The sequence below is a fragment of the Anser cygnoides genome, chromosome 5 (assembly GCF_040182565.1).
Source record: "Anser cygnoides isolate HZ-2024a breed goose chromosome 5, Taihu_goose_T2T_genome, whole genome shotgun sequence".
Taxonomy (NCBI): domain Eukaryota; kingdom Metazoa; phylum Chordata; class Aves; order Anseriformes; family Anatidae; genus Anser; species Anser cygnoides.
The window spans coordinates 48,737,487-48,757,735 of record NC_089877.1 but is presented as its reverse complement, the minus strand read 5'-3'; the positions used below and the strand labels follow the sequence as shown (position 1 = coordinate 48,757,735).

General features: G+C 46.3%; 1 protein-coding gene across 10 annotated transcripts in view; it reads left to right on the top strand.

Moving 5' to 3' along the window:
• FOXN3 (forkhead box N3) overlaps positions 1–20,249 on the top strand; it is a 202,043-nt gene that overhangs the window by 84,056 nt on the left and 97,738 nt on the right. For all 10 annotated transcript variants that reach the window (XM_066998246.1, XM_013182425.3, XM_013182417.3 and 7 more), the window contains exon 3: positions 10,576–10,712. In XM_066998246.1, the coding sequence (XP_066854347.1) occupies positions 10,576–10,712 (137 nt within the window). The remainder of the gene's footprint in view (positions 1–10,575; positions 10,713–20,249) is intronic.

Sequence of the window (20,249 nt, the reverse complement as noted above, 5' to 3'; positions counted from 1 at the left end):
GCACACAGCAACTGATGCTCACATCCTGTTTTCTACCATCTTAGCCAAAAGAGCGCCCTGAAAAGTGACGTTTCTATTTCTGTTGGGTTTTGTTTCACACAGCTCGCAGGCTGGCTCGCTGCTGCTGCCTGTGTTGCATGTCTTCCGATTCTCTTTTGTGAATTAGAGGAAACCTGCTTTTCCTTTACTTTTTGTGTGACATAGCAAAACCACTGTGGGATTTGAAATAAAATGAAGTGGACTCTAAATGGAGGAAGAACATATATTGAGTCAGGATCCTTAATTATTTGGACTTTGATGAATGTTGTGCTAATGCAGAACTAGTCTGCCCGGGAAATACCGTGAATAAGCCTGCGAGCCCTGCTCTTGCCAAGCTGTAGGTTTTGATCAAGGACTTGCCACCTTCCTTGGAAAAAATCTGGATTTAAATATTCATCTTCTTGCTTTAAATCCACACACACCGGCGAGTCTGTCTTATTTGTCTAATGTAATCACTTTGCCATGTTTAATAAACTATCTGCACACTTTTCAAATCTGTTTTACTGGTGGAGGTGCTCAGGGAAGCTGAAATGCAGTATTAATAATCCACTCTGAAACACGCTTGATTGAGTGGCTCATGCTGCAAAGTCCCTCATGCCAAGCGTTGCTGCATCTGCTGCTTTTCGCGTTTTTCCATTTGCAACCCATGTAGCCCTGCTCATAAAAATACAGGCACCTGAAAACCCTAGGCAACTGAAACCTAAATGATATCTGTCTTCTTGCAGTTCTCATTAATCTCACTGTCAACAAAACTTTGAAGACTAAGCCTCTCTTGTCTCCTCTTGGTGTTTTTACAAGCCTGGTGCTGGTGAGCTGGGGATGGAGGGCGAGAGAGTGCCGCTGCGCAGGCCCCGTGAGGAGGTGTGGAGCAGCCCCAGGACCCAGGAGGGAGCCATCCTTGCTGCCAGGGAGCGTGCCTGCAGGGCAGGGTGGGTTCCCACCTCCTGGATGGACGCAGAAGGTTCCCAGTAGTGGCCTGGCTGCTCCTTGAGGTTGAGCGGTCCTGCTGAGGGCACGGCGCCCGGTTTCTGCGGACGCCCCCCCTCCAGCTGGCGATGCCCGCCGCTGCGGCGACCCTGCCCTGCTCCCACCCTCACTAGCTCATGGATGAGGTGCTTCTCCAGAGCCTCGTGGCTGGTGGTTGGGAGGAACAAGGGTTTGTATGGGCTGTCAACAAGCTCCTCGGTCGCGGTGAAATCCCCAAACTTCAGCGGGTGGCGCAGTGTGGGCTTACGGCACGTCCACTGCTGACGCTCCTAAAGCCAGGCCCTGCCCCCGTGAGTTGGTGCTGATCTGTGCTAGGCAAGTGAGGTGAAGGCTTCTGGGGCAGCTGAAAAGCGGCCCTGTTTTGGAGGATGTTTGCAGTGCCGGGGGGAGTGCTTTGTTTTGCTTTCTGGGGTTCATCATCCAGCCATGAGAAAGAGGAGAGAAAAAGATAAATGGTGGCAGAAAATCAGTGTCTTTGGACTTGGTGTAGCAGTGGGACAAAGGAAAGATCAGGGTATGTGTGTGAGCAGCAGAAACAACGTGCATGTTGATGCATGCACCACAACAGAGCGGGCTCTGTCAGCGGAGAAGGGCCCGGGGTCAGTGCGTGCCCACTGCAGGTGCCCGGGATGAGCGGGGCGCAGGGAGAAGCACAGCTGCGGTCCTTTACAGAGCACGGGGACACTTCAAAACACCACATCTAGGCAGCCTCTCAAAACATTTGTCAAAGTGCCTGGTTTTTCCCCTCAATTCATCGTGTGAAACAGTATTAAGTACTAAGCAAGGAAAAACCCTACATTAAACAAACAGTTATATGGGAAAATGGTGACAATCCATTAGCTTTTGTCAGGTCTTCCTTATTTCTATTTTTATTTGTCACTGCTAATGGATTTAGTTCAACCTACTCCCTCCCACCCATCTCTGCTGGCTGTTAACCCCTTCCCCTGGAAATCCTCTCCCTGGCTTATTTCATCATTAATGCGCTGGCAGACATGAAATGACCCCCAAACCTTTAGCACGGATATAAGTGTTGGATAATTTTTTGAGTATCTGTCGGGTGAAGGGTTGTGTTTTAAAATTGTCCTGGGTTTTCACGTACTGTGTAACTATCTATTTGTAAGAAAAGACAGTTCGTGTTGTCCCCAGCTGTACAAGCCATGAAGAGTATCGGATGGCCGGTGGGTGTTACACCAGTGCCCCTCTGACATGAAAGCACGTCCCACTAAAACAGCTACTGGTCTGCAGCCTCAGGGTGGTTTTTTTTCTTCTCTTATGCCGTTGACTTTATAGGTGACCTTGAGCAGTTAACTTCTTTTTTATTCTTTTGTTTCTGTGTCTCCTCAATTTTCCTTTCAACAGAGTAGGGCTAATTACGCTTTCCGTGTATACACGGAAATTCTATAGGCTGAAACAGCATTATTAATGCTACCTGCTACCTAATCCCCCTCAAGTGTGCCGTGTGATGGCCCTTCACGCTGACAGGCTTGTCTGCTGGGCTCTCCTGACTTCCCAGCCCAGTCTCCCCGCGCCTGTTTGATCTCGGGCTTTGTTCCTCCCTAACGGTGTCACGGGCTTTCTTCTTTGGTGCCTGCGCTTTGCCGGGCCGGGGGAGGCTTTGGGAAGGCCTGGGGTTGCTAGGCGCTGCCATGGAGCAGCACGGACCCTGCGTGAGGGAGGCATTGTTCAGGGGCGGCTAACGACGGCGCTTCTTCGTTAGCTTGCAAGATTTCCATATGGCCGTGTAGTAGCTTTATAGGGTGGTTTGCATATGAACCCAGCGAGGCGGTGGTGAGGTGCAGTATGACTCCAGAGTTGGGTGGCACCACGCGACACCCGTAAGCCTGCTGGAGCAGCCATTTTGTTGGGAGGGCAGTGGGAAGGTGGTGTGGCGTAGCAGTCTGCTGCGGCTGTGGTTGGTGACAGTGAGGCTGTACCAGCGGGACACGGGTGCCTGCAGGCTGGAGGAGCCATGGAGGGCCTTCAGGAGGAGCACCGGCTCTGCTGCGCCCGTGGTGTCATCTAGTTGGGGGGGCGTTGTTTTATGTTACTTCAAGGCTAAGTGGCCCTTTCTCGCTGTAGTCATGCTTCTCATTGAAGTGAAGCTGCTGGCTGGTGGAGATATACCCACCTACCTCTCCCGTCTGAAAGAGATTGCCCATGTTGTGGACGGGACGCCAGATACGGAGATGTTTTTTTACCAGGGGAAGAAGCAGGCCGCTTTCCTAAAGGCAGGCCAGGAATTTAACAACTGATGGCCGTGTTGGTGTCTCTGGTAGTTCACTGAGCATATAAGCTAAAATATCATGAGATGAGCATGCCAGCAGAGACCTGGACTTCAGTGATTTGAACTAATGGATGTTTTTACTCGGAGCAAAATAAGACCTGAAAAGCACCAACCTTTTGTTTTCTTGAGAACAGCTGGTGATTTCTCCATGTAACTGGTTTACTCAGAGTTGAACACTGTGCTTCAGCAAACCTTCCCATCAAACATTTAGTTTCACATATTAAATGAGCACATATTTATGGTTGTGTAACTAGTCAAAGCTCTTTTTCAGCTTTGTGTTTGATCCAAGCTGTGGTGGTGTGTTTAGTGGAAAAGAGTTGAAAACATGCAGGAGAAATGGGTGTGAGGGTTTTGTCATGTTGCATGCAGATATGACTTCAGTTTTCTCTGTGTTGTGTCAAACTGTCGTATAACAATGCCGAACTTTCCTCTGAAGGGCAAGGGAAGTTTCTAACTCCTCTGAGTTTGTAGGTTTGGGGGGATTTTGTGTGAGGTTTTATGAAAATTAAATGCTTACCATGCAGTTGTTACTGTCATTAAAATTGCTGTTAAGGTCTGTAGTGCAGTTTTCTAAAGCTGGCCATATAGAGTTTCACTAGTCTGTGCTAGAAATGCTTGAAAAGAATGAAGAAAATTTACCCTTAGACTGCATGAATAGTTATTTGTAATTTTTATGTGAGATTACAGTAGATCTAAGGAATGTTTTTTATAATAATAGCAATCATTGGCAGTGGGTTTGTTTTTCTTTCTTTAAGAATTCCTTAGCAGTTGTGTTTCTTTCTTTCTTTATTCTTTTTTTTTTTTTAAACTAGCTGACCTCAGATGATTCTAATGCTCTGTGTCTTTCTGCGAATTACTTCATTTGTTTAACAGTGAAGTAACTGGAGAACTCACCAACCTCATCTGCAAGGTACAGAGCTGATAAAGAGCATAAAGGTTTACTATTATTTGTGACCACTCATAAAAACTATTTAAAACTAGAGAACTCTGGTAGGTGACCAGAGCAAGCAACATTGAGTCTGTCCTGATAACTTTAAATACTGATGAGTAAAGAATAACCAACGGAGTTTTAAAAAGACCAGCAGACCAACTTCGGCGTCTTAAAGCTAAATCTTCCTGAGCATTTTCCAGGTCAACGGTTTAGAATTTTTATTTTATATAGTATTTTTTCCTCAATCTTTCCCCAATCTCTTCCCCAATCTTGGCATTAGTATGCTGCTTCTACCTCGTGTAAACGAGGGAACTACAATCCTGAGCTGGTCCCGCGCCAGCAGGGCAGCCCGTGGTGCAGAGGAGGGTGGCACGAGGCGAGGGACGGGCTGCTGGCAGAGGGAGCAAGGCAAGGTGCTGCTCGGCAGCGCTCTGTCCAGGTGGGTGGCACAGAGCTGGCCTGTGGGTAGCGTTGGAGGTTGCTCAAATTCTCGGGAGTGCTGAGAAGCCTAAGGTACACCGATGGTCGCTGTAGGCTTCAGTTCCCTAGTTGGGCTGAATTCTGTAGCGTGAGCTGCTTATTTCCCATTGTGTCTGCAGCTACATTTGCAAAGCTTCAAGAGCAGCGGCGCATTTCGTGAAGGATCTGTGATTACATTGTACTGCAGGATGGTTTTTAACTCACTTGGCAGGCATCTCTGCTTAGTGCAAAAAAAAAAAGTTATTTAAACAAATCATTCTCTGCTGAGGTGCGTTTTGGAGTGATGATTTGGTTTCTCTTTGTGCTTTTCGGAGCTAAAGGTGTCACGAGGAGCCATTCCCAAAGTGCTTTACTTCCCTTCCTCCTGTCATTACATCTCCTCACAAAAATCCCTCACTTTCCTTATGAAGTAGATTTTTTCGTAAGGTGAGAAGAGGGGCATTTGTGTTTCCTGGTGTTAGTTTGCTCTCCGCAGGATCTCACCAGAAAGCTGGTTTAGGTAAGGTTTCCAGAACTGCTGTGTGTTTTGGGTGGTGAGTGCACCTGCCTGCTCTTTCCAGGGGCTCTGGAGTCCTCAAAGTCTCCATCATCCTATTCTTCTGGGAGCTCGTACGGGCCCTCACAGCCTGACCACTCGGGACATGCTCTCCACAGACCCGCACGGCCGGGCTCTTCATACCGCTGTGCGCGGTCAGCGGTGGCTCCTGGGATGTGGCCTCTGTGAGGAGGAGGCTGAGACGTTAGGTGTAAAAGCTGAGAAACACTGTTCCCTCTCATGCCTTGAGCACAGAGGTCTGTTTCTGGTCTGAAAAACAGTTACTTTTTCAGATTCTGGTCATGGCTGTGGCTGCTCAAGTGATTGCTTTAAATTCTGTGGTGGCATCGTGTGGTACTTCTGTCTTCCAGTTCTTTAACTGAAACTTTAATTGAAGCTTCACAAAAACGGGTTGACTAAAGCTTGATCCTGTAGGAACACCTCTGCTGGCGTGGCACACTCGGACACCTATAGAAAAGCTGTACAGCATTCCTGTGGGTGAACGCGTTGGCAAATCTGTGTGAAGATTTGCTTGGAGTTGGCTATTGCAAGGTAACTGGGCATGATGAGAACAGGCTAAATATTTCTTTAGAATAAGAACCTTTGATAGCCAATAATCTCTCTACTATTACTTGCAGAGAGGTCATTTGCTGTAACAATAGTAGGTTTCATCCCTGCTGAGAACAAACCATTACATGGGTAATGGGGACTGCTGACACCAAAAGGTTCCTCCTCGTTGCTAGAAAGAGTCATTAGTGTTATTCACAGGTCCTGTGTTAATGACTGCACCGACTTAAGCTGACCTAGTCGGGGAGTGATGTGTCACAGTGGTGTGATTTCAAGGTGTGAGAACTTGGGACTGCAGTTGCTAGTTGGACATTTCCTTTTTCGAGTCACAGGAATTTTCTGTTTTCTTTGCTTGCTTTTAATAGTTCCTGAAGTGCCCCAGTAATCAGTGCGGAATAATTCTCAAGGATGGTGTATGTGCACGCTGTTTCAGTTTGGGTAACAGCCACATTCCTAATTCATATTGTTGATAATTTTAGTTTAGGAGTGTCTAACTCCGGGCATTCATCCCTTTCTGTTTTGGCAGGTCTACTCAGCGGGGAGTTGTTGGCTTAGCTTTACTTATTTGTTTGAAGCAGCAGGCTCCTCAACTCAAAGGAGTCAACTGCCCAGCTCATCCCCTTTCTCCCCCGTGTGCCTACTCGCTGTCACGCCTGGTTTCCCATTCCCAGCCAGATTTCTGCTTTCATAGGCTTGTGGAAGAAGCGCCTGGCACATGCAAGAGGTGAGGGAGGACAACGCAGCAAGGCAGGTCTGCTCCTGGGGTACCTAGGCACTGCTCCACAAAATGGGTGACCTAGAGATGCTGCTCCCTGCTTTCAGCGCAGTCCTGTGCTGGCTCCGAGCGACTGTGGGGCTGGAGCTGCAGAAGGTGCAGCAGCAATTTGCCCAAGTCTCTCTGAGCCCGTGTGTTTTGTGGCTCCTGCATCTACTCTCTTCCCAAAGCTGTATTTTGGGCAGACTGTTTGTGCGGCGGTGAAAAGAACCACCCTGGAAACAAGCTGCGTTCCTAGCAAATTTCAAGTCAGTGCTAAAATAACCAGGGAACGAAATTCCTCAAATAAGCATTTGCCAGAATTTTTATATAGACAGGGTATGTATTTTTCCCAGCCGTCGGTCTTGGAAGGAGCTCAACACATTTTTTTTTATTGAGCTTTGGGCAGACAGTAAGTAACGTGTAGGGCCAGACAGTCAGTGGTGAGGTATATGGAAGCAGAATCTTTATAATGAGGAGTTTTAATGTGGATAATGCTGTTATTCCTGACTATAACAATTGTAAGCAGCATTTTTTGTTTGTTTGTTTTTAAATTTCAAGCATCTTTTTCCACTCTACTAAAAGATGGCCAAACATTTTTTTGGTTTGGATCCTGCTAGGTTGTGTAAATAGGATTTTAAAACTTCAATATCCAGTTCGTTCTGAGAGGGAGAAGAAATTGGACAGCGAATATCTTAAACCTTTTTCATGGTAGTGCACCAGTGTTAATTGCTGGGGGAAATCAGCTTTGTGTACTTGAGATATCAGAAAGAAAGAATGAATTGAAAGGTTGGAATGTAGCACACAATGTCCAGGTACAGCTTGCGTGTGTATTAGATGACAGAAAAAAGGCATAACAATATCTTAATGATAGTAGAAAGCATAATCAGGAAGCCTTTTGAAGAAAAAGTACTCAGTCGTAAATTTTTATGGGGTAACTTCTACATGTTGGTTTCTCTCCCTGTTAGTACCTTTGAAATAGCTTGCCTGGGGTTATAGTCTGCTCTTGGAGAAGGTGAAGGGGACTCGTTGTAATACTCTTTTTTTTTTTTTTTAATAACCTCAAATGCCAATACAGAAGCAGCACGGACTGAACCGCAGGAGCGAGGGAGATCAGTGCTCAGGCCGGGGAGGAGGAGGCATTGTCGTGAAGTCTGAAAGCACTCCAGTGCCGAGATTATCAGGGGCTGTTATCTACTCCTCAGTCACTTGTTGCCTGGGAGACAGATGTAATCCAAGGATTTTTTTTTTTTTCCTTTCTTGCTGGTTTTTGATTGGAGACACTATTGACTTTTGGCTTGGAGGAGGTAGTGAAGCAGCACGCCAAGTGTCATAAGATGGAAATTAATCACTAACCGATTGGTCTGAGTTCCAAAGATTTTCTTTCCTGTGATTGCTCTGTATATGGGAAGAGTAATGACACATCTAAACAGTTAACGAAGCTCTTCACACCTCTGGCTGTCAGGAAGGATTCTTAACCGATGACACTTCGGTTTTCTTTTTATTTCTGTTCTGTTGTGTGATTGTGGAAAAACAAAGGTAAATATCTTAAAAAAAAAAAAAAAAAAGAACTTCGCGTGGTTGGAGAGCTTTGCCTTAAATTGTGTTTGTTATTGTTGCTAAAGTATAAGTCAGCTCACTTCCAGTGAAAATACAGCAAATCTGCCTTCCCAGCCTTTATTTTAACAAGGAGTCTAACTCTTCTCAGTACCTTTTGTGTGAGAGTTTCTGTTTTCCAGTGAGATTATTTTTGGCTTTCACGAGAGTATCTGCAAGTGAAACAAATGTAGTTTAACAGCTATGCAAGGTTTTGAAGTTAGTCTTCAGCAGTGACTTCCTCTTGTAAGCCCCTCAACTTGTACTAGCTCTGAGGGTTTTAGGGGCTGATCTCCTCCAGGTTAGATGAAAACTCTTTCTTGCATGTGAAGGAAAAAACCCTGAAGTTTGGAAGCAGTATGTTGTGTTCCAGCAAGAACAAGTAAGATGCATAGTGTTTAAGTGCAGCATTTTTTAAACCTTGTCCCATGTTGTCAAGAGTAAGGAATCCAGCAAAGGTTTTCTCCTGAAGAATGTTCCTAGCCTTGCATGTTGCTTGCTTAAAAGGAAATTTGTGGTGTTCTTGCTCTGGCTCTTGGATGGAGTGTGGAAGTGGAATTTGAGAGGTTTGGATTCTATTTTTGACTCTGTCCTTTGCCTAAAAAGTCACTTACTAGCCCTGTCATGTGAAGGCTCTGGCGTATTGTCCCGGATTTGGAAGCTAAACCTCACAGCCTCCTTGGTGCAAACCGGTTTGGGATGTACGGCACACAGCTTTCCCCGGTGACACCAGCAGCGGGCGTTGGGTCATCTGCTCTGCGCCGTGCCTGGAGGAGAGCCAGGGGCCTGGCTGCCTCCCTCGAGCCCCTTGGGCCTTGTGGCCGTGCAGGGGCCCAGCCTCAGCCCAGGAGCTGGCGGCTGTCTCCCCCGAGGCTGCTCAGCAGCCTTCTGGTTCACAAGTGGCCGTGTGGGCAGGGAGGGATGGCGTGGTCCCACAGGAGCGCCGTGCAGAAGATGGCTCCCCGTCGTCCCTCCAGCCGACGGGTTCATGTCTGAAGAGAAGCGGTCCTGGCTGCTGCGGGTCCTGCCAGCTCCTCTCCTTTTCTTTCCACCAAGTCTCAGGCGGTGCTGCCAGCTTGTTGGGTGCTCCCGCACTGCAATCCAGTGACGTTAGGGAAGCCTTTTTTCTATTTTTCTGTTTTCTTGGGAGAGGCTTCAGTGCAGGTTAGAGAAGGAGCTCTGCAAGCACTTAGTGTCTTGTACACACATCCTAAAGCTGCCGTAAGGCAGAGGAGCACGTAGGAGCTGGTGGGGCTCCTCAGAGATGACAAGTTTCCGAAAGGAACCAAGTGTCTGGCTTTGGTCTTCCGTGTGGCTTTAGGAAGCAGTCTCCCCGTCAGCCTGACTCTGTCCGTATGCGTTTGCTGCGTGACCCCGAGGGCCCTGCTCCACTGCTGAGGAGGGGAGTTCGGAGAAGGGGCGGCCAGAGGTGGTAGCACCGCCTCCCCGCCGCTTCCAGAAAGCCTCAGCGTTTACCAAAAAGCTCGTCCTAATGCCTTGAAAGCCTGCCAGTGCAGCGCAGTCGATAACGAGGACTGGTGCAGACCGAGGCTGCTCTTGGGTCGCTCTGCGTGCGCTCTTAGTGGGGCCGAGGGAGGGCTGTGCGTCTGCTTGCTGTGGACCTCGCGCAGAACAGTTCCAAGTGTCTGCATCCTGAGACAAGAACCGAAATCGTGCTGCTCGTAACCGCAGAATAACGCTGAATTTCAGTGTAGTTTTCCCATTACAGATCGACTGCTTGAGCTGCTCTGTGTGTCCAGAAAGGGTAACTGTTGTTTCAACCGATCACAATTTCACAACACCCTGAAATGGTTTAAACTCTGATTTTACTGTGGTTTTTGGTTCGTGTTGTTGTTTTTCTTTTTTCCCCTTCGGGGAGAAAAGATGATTAATTTTCTCTTGTAGTATAATGGCACTGATGTCATGTGGTTGAGGGACTAAATCCTTTTATTTTTAAAACAGTTGCTAGGGTGTTTAAACCCCTCCTTTTTAGCCCTGTTTCTTGTTAGCGTAACAGCAAGAGGAAAAGAAAAGCACTTTCAAAAAGAACCTAGCTTTCTTCAGAGTTTCCATTTAACAGTAACTGTAGCTTCTTATTTTTCCAGTGTGGGGTGATGGGGACGTTGCCAGATATTAAATTGTATTAACTAGTATTGAGAGAGGGGGGGAAAAGAGCAACTGAACGTGCATTCTTACTTTTTTTTCCCCGAAAGTGTGATTTAAATCATACAGTCGCAGTACGTTATTAATGGAGCAATAATCTCTGGCAAGCAAGCTGTGTTCACTTCTGTCAGACAAAAAACCCAAACCCACTGCTTTTCCTGACAAATACTGCTGAATAAATAAGGCTATGCCATTAGATCAAATATTTGATTTTTTTTTTAATTCTTTTTTCTTTGCAGAGTATTGGAAAGGGGTCCTTGTGGTGTATAGACCCAGAATATAGACAAAATCTTATTCAGGCTTTGAAAAAGACACCCTATCACCCATATTCGCATGTGTTCAATACACCTCCCACATCTCCTCAGGCATATCAAAGGTAAGCACTAGATGCATTTTACAACTCTAAATGTTTTCCTCCAGCGTTGCGTATGAGCCTTGGTTGAGCCGCGAAGCGTGGTGAAGCCGGGCAGCCAGGAGCCAGATGTGCGCGGGGCCGGGACGTCGGGACGCCGTGCCTTGGTGGCGGCCCTGCTCCGCCTGACCCACGCGATGACGGCGAACGGAGGGCTCGCCCCGTTCTCCCTAGGGGCCAGCAGGGTACCCGCACTCGGAGGACGCGGGTTTGTTTTCCCCGGGGTGTGCTGCGTTGTGCCCGCGCAGCCCCCGGGTGGGTGAGCAGCAGCCCCTGCCTTCCTCGCTCCGCCGACATCGGCGTGGGGTGGTGGCCATCCGTGTGCTCTGCGTTTGTTCTCACGCGGGCCGGTGCTTATGCCGAACCTTAGCAAAAGCAGAGGGAAACCTACAACCGCCAAGCAGAGACGCAGGCACTGGGTTTGGACACAGCTGCTCTCTGCTCGCTGCTGACGTGGAGCTCGCTCGCTTCGCTTTCCCCAAAGGCTGGGTCGGAAACGCCAGCCGCCTGCAGCCCACCCTACAAAACCACCCGTCCAGCGGCATCACCACGACCGAGCCGTGACAGCGGCAGCTCTCGACGCCCTGTGGATTTCAGTGCTTTTTGGGGCGGGGGGGCGGATTTTTCCAGAGCGGATCCTGCGCTTAGCGCTGGGCCCGGTGATGCTGGTGCGGGAGCAGCGGCCGCCTGCCCCGGGTGCCGGATTGGCCTGACGGCCGCTATGGCAACGGGCGTCACCATGGCACCGCGTAGCCCGGCAGGTGCAGCGGCACAGGGCACGGCGGCACAGGGCATGGCGGCACGGCATGGCATGGCATGGCATGGCATGGCGGCACAGGGCCTGCGCTGCCTGCCGCGGGGACAGCCCGCTGGGGCGCAGCCGCGCCGTTGCCGTGGCGACGGGGAATCCTGCATAGCAACCGCAGCCGGCCCGCAACTTTTGGGGGAATCGGCATCCTCCGCCTGGGGCAGGAGGGTTGTGGCGTTTATTTATTTTTATTTTCATGTGTTTTTTTTTTTTCCCCTTCCCCTGTTACGAAATGAGCTGCTGACTTGTGGCGAGCCGGCGCCGGGAGGTGACAGGAGCACGGGCCTCCCACAAGCCGTGCAGCATCCACCGTACGGCCTCGCTGCATCCTATCTTTCCTGTGGAGCTTTAGAGAAATATGGTCCGTAGTGCCACTGTTCCGTGGGATTTTTTTGCTTTTACGCTCCCCCTGCTCCCAGCAATTCCTCCGCTACTGCGCTTTGTAGAAGGACAGATGAATAATTTGAGTGATGGCATTACAACGGTAATTCGTGTGTTTGAACGAGGTTTGCTTCCAGAGCCTCATTTTATTGTCTCTGTTGCATTTTTAAGAGTATTTTAATTATGCCCGTATAGATTTATGCAGAGATTCTCGTATCAAGTGAAAGTGTACAGCACATTTGACACACAACTGGAGGGATTTTGATCCCTTCTAATCCCCACGAGCAAAACATTCCGGCAAACGCACGCAGCCGCAAGCAGGAGCCCCGATGTTTGATGCCCGAAGCAGGTATTCGCTCAGCGGGGCGGCTTGGCCAGAACCGGTGGTGTTGCTGGCAGCTGTCACCTGCAGGGGCTCATGATGGCTTTTCCAGGTCGGCCTTCACCCATGTCCAGATGTAGCTGGGCAAATGGCAGAGCTGTCCTCTGAGCGAGGGGTGGGAGGGTGCCACCAAAACACCCTCAAGGAAGTCCCCAGACCGAAAGGGAAACTTGCCTTTCCCGGAAAGAGGGAGATGGCAGAGCTGCTGCTACGCCACTTTTGCTGCCAAGCGCTCGCGCAGTAGCATCGAGTCTTCTGATAATGGCTGCATCATAAAACAAAGAGCTTGCAGGGCTGCAGGAGCAAACAGCTCACAAATAGACGCCCGAAGGAGGCTGGGCTTTGCATGAAAATATTGTGGTCTTGCTCTTATTTTCAGCTGGGTGTCTTTCAGCACTTCCACTGTCAAATAAAACTTAATCTTCCTGTGGTCTTCTAAAATATTCATTTAGTCACCTGCTACTGACTGACGGAACATCAGCATAAGGCTTATCTAGGCCATCAGTGACTGTTGAATTAATTTCATTATGCATTGGCAGTTACATGGCCAAGTCAGTTTTTGGATATATTTCTGATACATTCGCAAGTAGTTGAACATTCCCTGTGCGTTTGGAAAAACATTAATCCCATATGTATGTGATTGCTTTCTCATGTGTACAAAGACTTTGGTAGCGGGTAGAAAAATGTAAATCCGCTCTGCCATCGCCATATCTCCCGAGCAATACATTGTCATAGTAACAAATTCCAAGGGAAATTCTTCTGATGGTGGAGATGATATGTTTAGAAAAAATCCTTGGATGGCAGAGTTTTGTCGCTGTCCGTCAGCCTTACATAACTGAAGCCCACAACTAAGAGAAACTATGTCACCTGATATTAATGAAATACATCTGGAACAAGATAATTCACCAATATTAGAACGCCTGTAGGAACTGGGTTAATCGGAGGAATTGTAAGGTTTAAAAGGATCAGTTGCGGCGATTCCACAGGGGGCAAATTGACCTATTGCTTGTCTTTATCAGATGTTTTGGAAGAATAAGGATACACAAATGAATCACATGTTCAGTTTAGTATCTGCGTAAGCAGCTTAGGGGTGAATTGAGCATGGAGTGGAGGAATGTATTGTAAAAATATCCCAAGCAAGATGATCACTGAACGTACAAATGCTCCTTTTCTGAGCAGAGTTAATTCCAGCAGATAATTTAGCTTTACAACTCCAACAGAACATGCTGCATAAACATAACAGGGAAGACTTTTTATGAAGGAGTTTTATAATGTGAACCCACACGTTTAGATGACTGACTCAGTATTACACTAGTATCATTTTAGATTAGACGTCTGACTCAAACCAGGAAGTTTGGATTACACTGGGATCCATGTATACAAGACCGTAGTTTTGGGGGAAAAACAAGTTGCAGTGTTTGTACACAAGAAGGAACTTCAGACTACTATTATCTGAATTGCTACTGCTTCTTTGAATGTGAAGAAGATTATCCGTAAGCTTTAAGAGGAAGTATATAGTAATGCAAATTACTTAATTTTAATTGGGTTGGATACGTGTTCTTAAAAACAACACTCATGCCTGACAAAGAAACCTTTTTTTTCTAATTCTTCTGATGGAGGCATATATCATGTCATTTATGATGAATTTCAAGGGTTAACTAACAGTGATACACAGTGTGATAAAGAAAAAACTCTCCTGGGTGTGGAAAAATGAGTGCTTTAGTCCAAGGGCTACGGTGTGTTTCTTTTTAAATATTTACAGTTGTGTTGGCAATAGCAACCTTGAGATGTATTTACAGACACAAACTTTGTTAAGTAACTATGTAAGTCAGTGCCCTGATATTTTATCTGCATGCTTTACCTTCAGTTTTCTGACTCTAACTGAACTATAGGTGTGATTTTTCTCTTCCGGTAGTGCTTTGAGGAGGTCTTGAAATGGATTTTTCTTTTCTCTGAATGTGACATATCAGTATAGTTCTCAATTATTTTCATCAGCAGAAGGAGAAATGCTATCAAGAAATGTAATGTAAAATAACAGAAATTAGTAGTTTCACAGATGGCTAAGAATGTTTTGGAGATCTGGGTGACCTGGGAATCTTGGCTAGACCACTTTATAGACTATATGATGTGTAGAGTGTTATTTTTTTCTGCTTTTCATTTTTCCAGTGTATTTTGCTAATTGTAGTTTGCTAAACCAGTGGTGAACATTGGCACATCTGGGCTAAGCTGCCGTGTAGCTGACGAAATTGCAAATTGACCTGAAATAGAAACCGAAGAGAGGTTTCTTTCTTGCGTTGCCCCAGCCCACCTGTTCAGAAAGGCTGCATCTGGTCCCTGGTTTGTTTGCACCTCTCCTGTAGGAGCAGCTTGGGTGAGCTTGGTTGATGCGTTGTGTGTTAGTGGGGCTCTTGGGTTCCCGGCTCAGCAGCTGGGGAAGTCCAGGCTCAACAAGTCACAGAGCCACCTCTGCAGCGACCGCCTTCTGTGTAAAGTCCCTTTTCAGAGCGTATTTCATTTAAATGGCACTGCTGCTTGACCTGGTCTTCCTTTTCCCTTCCTTTCTTGGAAGTGCATGATGTAGGAGGGGGTATGTTAGTGACCAAATATTTTATGAAACTTTACTGGTGGGGAATTTGAAAAATGAGGAGTGGCTTCTGTTTTATTGAATTTAGTGTCTCTTATCACTATTGCCTTCCGTGCAGCTGCTGGCTTTCTAGAAGTGCTATGAGCTCCTTAAATTTTAATCACTTCTCTCCCCGGTGTCATGTCCTTCAATATCTGTTTCTGCTAAAAATGTTTTTCTTTCTTTCTGCCCTTAATTCATACCATTTCAGCCAGCGACCTGTCCCAAGCGTAGGCGTTTTATGAAGACTAAATTATGAAGAAGCCCACTGCAAAGCAGCACTTTTCGCGCATTTTGGCCAAAGGTCTGAAGCGGGCTCAGGAGGGCGGCCCTCCTGAGGGGCCTCCCGCGGCCTCCATTTTGGTGGTGGCCCGTCTCCATGGGGACGCGTGTTTGTGGCACGCCGCATTTCTTTCTGCTGCTGTAAAAGGAGTGGTGCGTGTTACAGGTTTTCTTGCGAGGTAATCAGGTTAAGATAACCATGCTCCCATATACACGTCTCTTCCTAGGCTGAACAAGGAGCTGACTACGGCGTGCTGAGTTTGTGGCCACACAGGTTTGCTTCATGCGCGACTTCCTGGTAGCACTGGGTGCACGCAGTGGCCCCTGCTCCCTGTTCAGATGGGTAGCACAGGAGAGGGCTCTTTGTGATCGTGAGCCCCTGTTTGACTTCTGAAATTTATTAGTAAGATGCAAAAGTTGGTGAAAATTGGATATCAAGCTTCTGTGATACCTGTCACTGCAAGCTGTGTGGTGAACAGGGAGCATGGTGGCTGGGGGACACTGACGTTGCTTGTTCATTTTGCATTTGAACTAAAAAAAAAATCACATTTTCCTGTTTCGAGACTGAAAACGTGCAGTCCTGCCACTCTTAATCCCAGCTTTCTGCTTCCATTTCCCTGGTTTAAAGCCTCCTGCCGCACCTGGAGGAGGCAGAGCGGTGGCTCTGATCGGTGCCCAGGTTGCTCCCCAGGCAGCAGCGCGTGCGCAGCGCTTGCTGCTCTGGTGGCCCCAGCTCTCGTCGGGACACCCAGGACACTGCTACAGAAAAGAAAAAAAAAAAAAAGAGACTTGAGCAGTCACTGTGTGCATAGTCTGCATACAGCCTGCTAAGGATGGGACACTTTGAAGCTGTTGCACAAATGCTAAATGAACAAATGTTCTGTTTTCCTTGTGATACCCAGCTCCCAGCTTTTATTTGTTGGCTGCTGTTAGCAAGCTTTGTGGTCGGTATTTGTTGAACACCCACGATGTGATGGGTCAGTTTCAGTGCTGCTCTGTTACAGCATGCACCCATATTCATGTCTCATTTAGGGGACCCTTAAAAGTGCCTCTGTTTTTCCTCTGCTCTTTGAGGGAGAAGGTTCTTCAGCCATTCCCACCTCAGGTTTGGGCCTGTCCTACAGTGCAAATAGCGGGTCTGAAGCCGTGCTGGTACAGTCGGGACAGTTCAATCATTAACTCTCTGCACAGGGTAGTTTGTCACCTTGCTGTGGAAATAGTTTCCCCTCACCACAAGGACTGCTATTGTAGATTAGCCACTTACAAAACTACTGGATTTGGAACAACTCGTTCAATTTTTTTTGCTGGTTTTGGCTTCACTGCTTCCTCCCTAAAACTGTCACAAGCTTCAGACTTTCCCTGTTGCCTATTGAAACTAAACCTGCATCGAAGTGACCATGTTGAAGGTTATTGTTCTGGACAGTGTATAAGCACTCTTTTTATCTGTAGTGCTTTATGTGTTGAGATCAGAAATGATCTTTTCTGGCCATTTGGTGAAGCTGGTGAAATAAACTTTTTCTATTCATTGAGTACTTTGAAACACTGACAGACACTGTGGGGTATCTGCCTGCAGAAAGGGACTTAGAGAAGAAATTAATTGGTTGTCTTCTGCAATCTAGAAGCACAGCTTTAATTCTGTATCACTTTTTCTGCTTTTGGTAGGATATGAAACTGACCATAGGGCAGTCTACTATTTCTGTGCATGCTACAACCCCCTTTATCAAGATTGATCTCAATATTTTACTTTGTGGGTAGAGTCAGAATGAGTTTTCTTCCCTTGGTATGGTGTCAAGGCGGAGTCTTTGGGGAATTTTGTTCTGCTGTTTCTGTAGTTCAGAGATCACAAGGAAAACAAGTTCTTCCAAACTGTGCCCTCTGACACAGTAATATGTCTTGATTTGAACGTCATCTGTATTCTGAGACTATGCTGCTTTCTGTTTTCTGGCAAATGAAAGAACATTGGTTCTGTCTGATGCCAGGTAGGAATAGCAAGGAAAATAACTTTTGCTTGAGTGAATGCCTCTAATGCTATCAATGCATAAATATTTGAGGATTTGCTGGTCCAGGACCGATTTTCTATTATATTCTTATCAGTTCTCTAGCCAGTAGACTTCTGTGGTATGGGAAGTATCCTGTTGGCTATGGCTTTATAAAACAAATAAGATCAGCTCTTACCTTTTAAATGGAATTTTCTCGTCCTGTACAGTATAAGGGATGTCGAGGGGAGGGAGATGAATGGGGGAAGCAGGCAGCAGATCATGGACAGAAAAAGAAGAATAGAAAATGAAGTGTGTCCTCCTTCGTACAACAGAGTTCCATGAATTCTTGCTGTGGCACCCTTGTGCTCAGCAAGAACGACTGGTGGAAATACAAATAACCCTTTAAATGCATCTTTGTACCTCTCAAAATCAGATTAATGCTTCTGAGCCTTCTCAGCTGAGGTGTTTTAAATTTTCTCACCTGTACCCCCAAAATAGCACAAATGTCGTTTCCCACTTGCTACATACATGCAGATTTGGTTCTTTACATCTTTGTTTTGGCTGCATGTTTGAAGGCCTTTGGTGAAGAACTGTAAAGCAGCATCCTTGGCCTGTCATTCTTCTCTAGTAGATGCTGGGCAAATACCAACTCCTTTCATTAAGTTGTTGTTATTCACAGCCTCATTTGCTGAGCAGTCTTCCCAGTTACTTGGCTTTTTAGGCTTTTTTTCCTTCCCCTGTTCTGTAGATAAATATAGCCATCTTCCAAAGATAGCTTGAAATGGTACTATAGATATTTCCACTTAAGTTCATGGGAAAAGGAAAGTCTGTGGATGTGTCTTAACATTTTTTTTAGCTTGTTTGTAAATCCCTCTCTAGCTCTAGCTCCGTGGCTATGAATAATGGTTACAGTAGCCTCTGACAGAGCTGTGAATTGGTGACTGCAGGAACTGGGCCGCACATGGGTGCTGTGCTTCCGAGGTGGTCGCCTGCGACTCCCCATCCCTCCCTGGGCTGTCCCCGTTGTGTAGCTGTGCACTTAGGGCACGCCTGGTGCGGCGCAGGGCCGTGTGGTGGTGCAGAAAGCAGAGGGCATGGGGCTCCCCTCTCCCTTGGTCACTCGGTGGCGTTCGGTTCATCTCTCACCCGTCACCCCATTAGCAGCCGTTGCATCACTACTACAACTGCGGCGCTTGCGTGGGTGGGGAAGCCTGGGTCGTGCAATTCAATAACAGTTCACTGGATTGTTAGGAACTGAAAATTAGGAGTTGGGAGCGAGTGTCTGTGTGATGAACAGTGGCCGACATGAGTTATTGTGTTTGTTAATCATACAGTATTACAGCAATGGAAATGATTTGAATTCTGCATATGAAAACAGATTCACGAAGCTTGGGAGACTGCAAATAGTAGCATAGTGTCTTGTATTTTATTGATATTATATTCAGAAAAGGTTCCTAATTTCCATATATTAATAAAGGTTTTCCATAAATTACGTTAAATTTTAAACTTTATATTTAATTATTCCTTTTTCTTTAGATTTTCTTTACTTCACTCTCCAGTAGCTGTTGAACTTTTTTCCTTTGGTTCTTTTAGTAAGAATGATTTTAGGGAAAGTCACTTTATTTGTGGCTCTGCTGTTAGCCCGACATTCTTAGGACAGTTTCTAATGTCATATTAATAGTAACAGACCTTCTATGAGGAAAAAAGCAATGAAGATCTTTTCAGAGGCTTTCAAACAATGGGGAAGGGATGGTTTTTCTGTAACAGTTACTGCTGTGATTCTAAGGAATTCTGTAGTTTAAGTCTTCAATAATTACTTAATATTTGTGTTAGACTCCAAGTAAGGTGCACTGACCATTTCCAAGAATTGCAGTATTTGCTGTCAAGCAACTGTGTGGACCTTTTCTCCTTTTTGCCTAATTTTTGAATGAATATTGGGGAATAAAGATCCCATTTAAAGTATGAGAGGTGCAGTTGCATTTTGTACCTGTGTCGTGTATCCATGTAATCCTTGCCTGTGTATCTGAGCCAGTATTTCCCAAGGTATCAATCGGTGTTTCTGCAAATGTTTTTTTAAAAAACATCCTAAATGTTCAGAGCATTTCCAGTATCACGTTGCAGTACCCATGGCCATAAATCTTAAAATGAAAGGCAAAGTTTCCCTTCAAAGCTATTTCTTTAGTAAATATTTATTTTCAGATAAAAAGCTCAAAACAAGTTTCAGAGGGTTAGGCTTTTTGAATCTTTATTAGCTGGCAGGCTTTTTCAGGGATGCATGTGGTATCCCAGCATATGGATACGTGTACGTGCCATTTATAGTCTCTGTGTATATTTTGGAGAAGAAGGTTTGTTTATTTGTTGCAAGAAAGGAAGCTTGGGGATTGTCTGTTAATCTGTGAAAGCTTGAATTATGATTTTTATCACCACCTTTGCCAGTTGTGACTTGATTTCTGGTGTCACACAACTCAGCTCGGGGCTTGCCGGTGGTGATCCGTGACCACGTTTCCTGTGGCTCTTGTGGCTCATCACCACGACACCTGATTGTAGGATCCTGCTATGTAAAAGTGGATCCTCTTCCTCTGATTTTCATGGGGCTGTTTTTTGCTCAAATAAAAATATTGTGATAGAGTTGCTTCATTTCATAGGAACTTCCATGGCTCAGAGGAATAAAAACTAAAAGAGCTTGAAGTGTATTAAAATGTCTCATTTTGAAGTTTTGCAACAAAAAGTATGGAGTCCTTTTTCTTACCAAAACTTTTTTGCACTTTTGTGTTTTGAATTTTGACTTGGAAAATGAAGCTGCTAGCTTCATCAGAACTAAGTTTACTTATCTAAAAACCCCTTTTGCAGGAGGCCGTGGGGGGTCCTTAGTTGAGGAATTTCCATCCTCAGCAGGGCCGTGTACGGCTGAAAAGAGAGGCCGCCTTCCCCGCACATTCACCTGAGCTGAGAGTTGCTGCTTTTTGCTTGGCTAATGTGTTTTGTGCTACGGTGGCCTGGTAAAACGTTCTTTCCCTTCGTGAAATCAGAAGGGCTCATTTTGTTC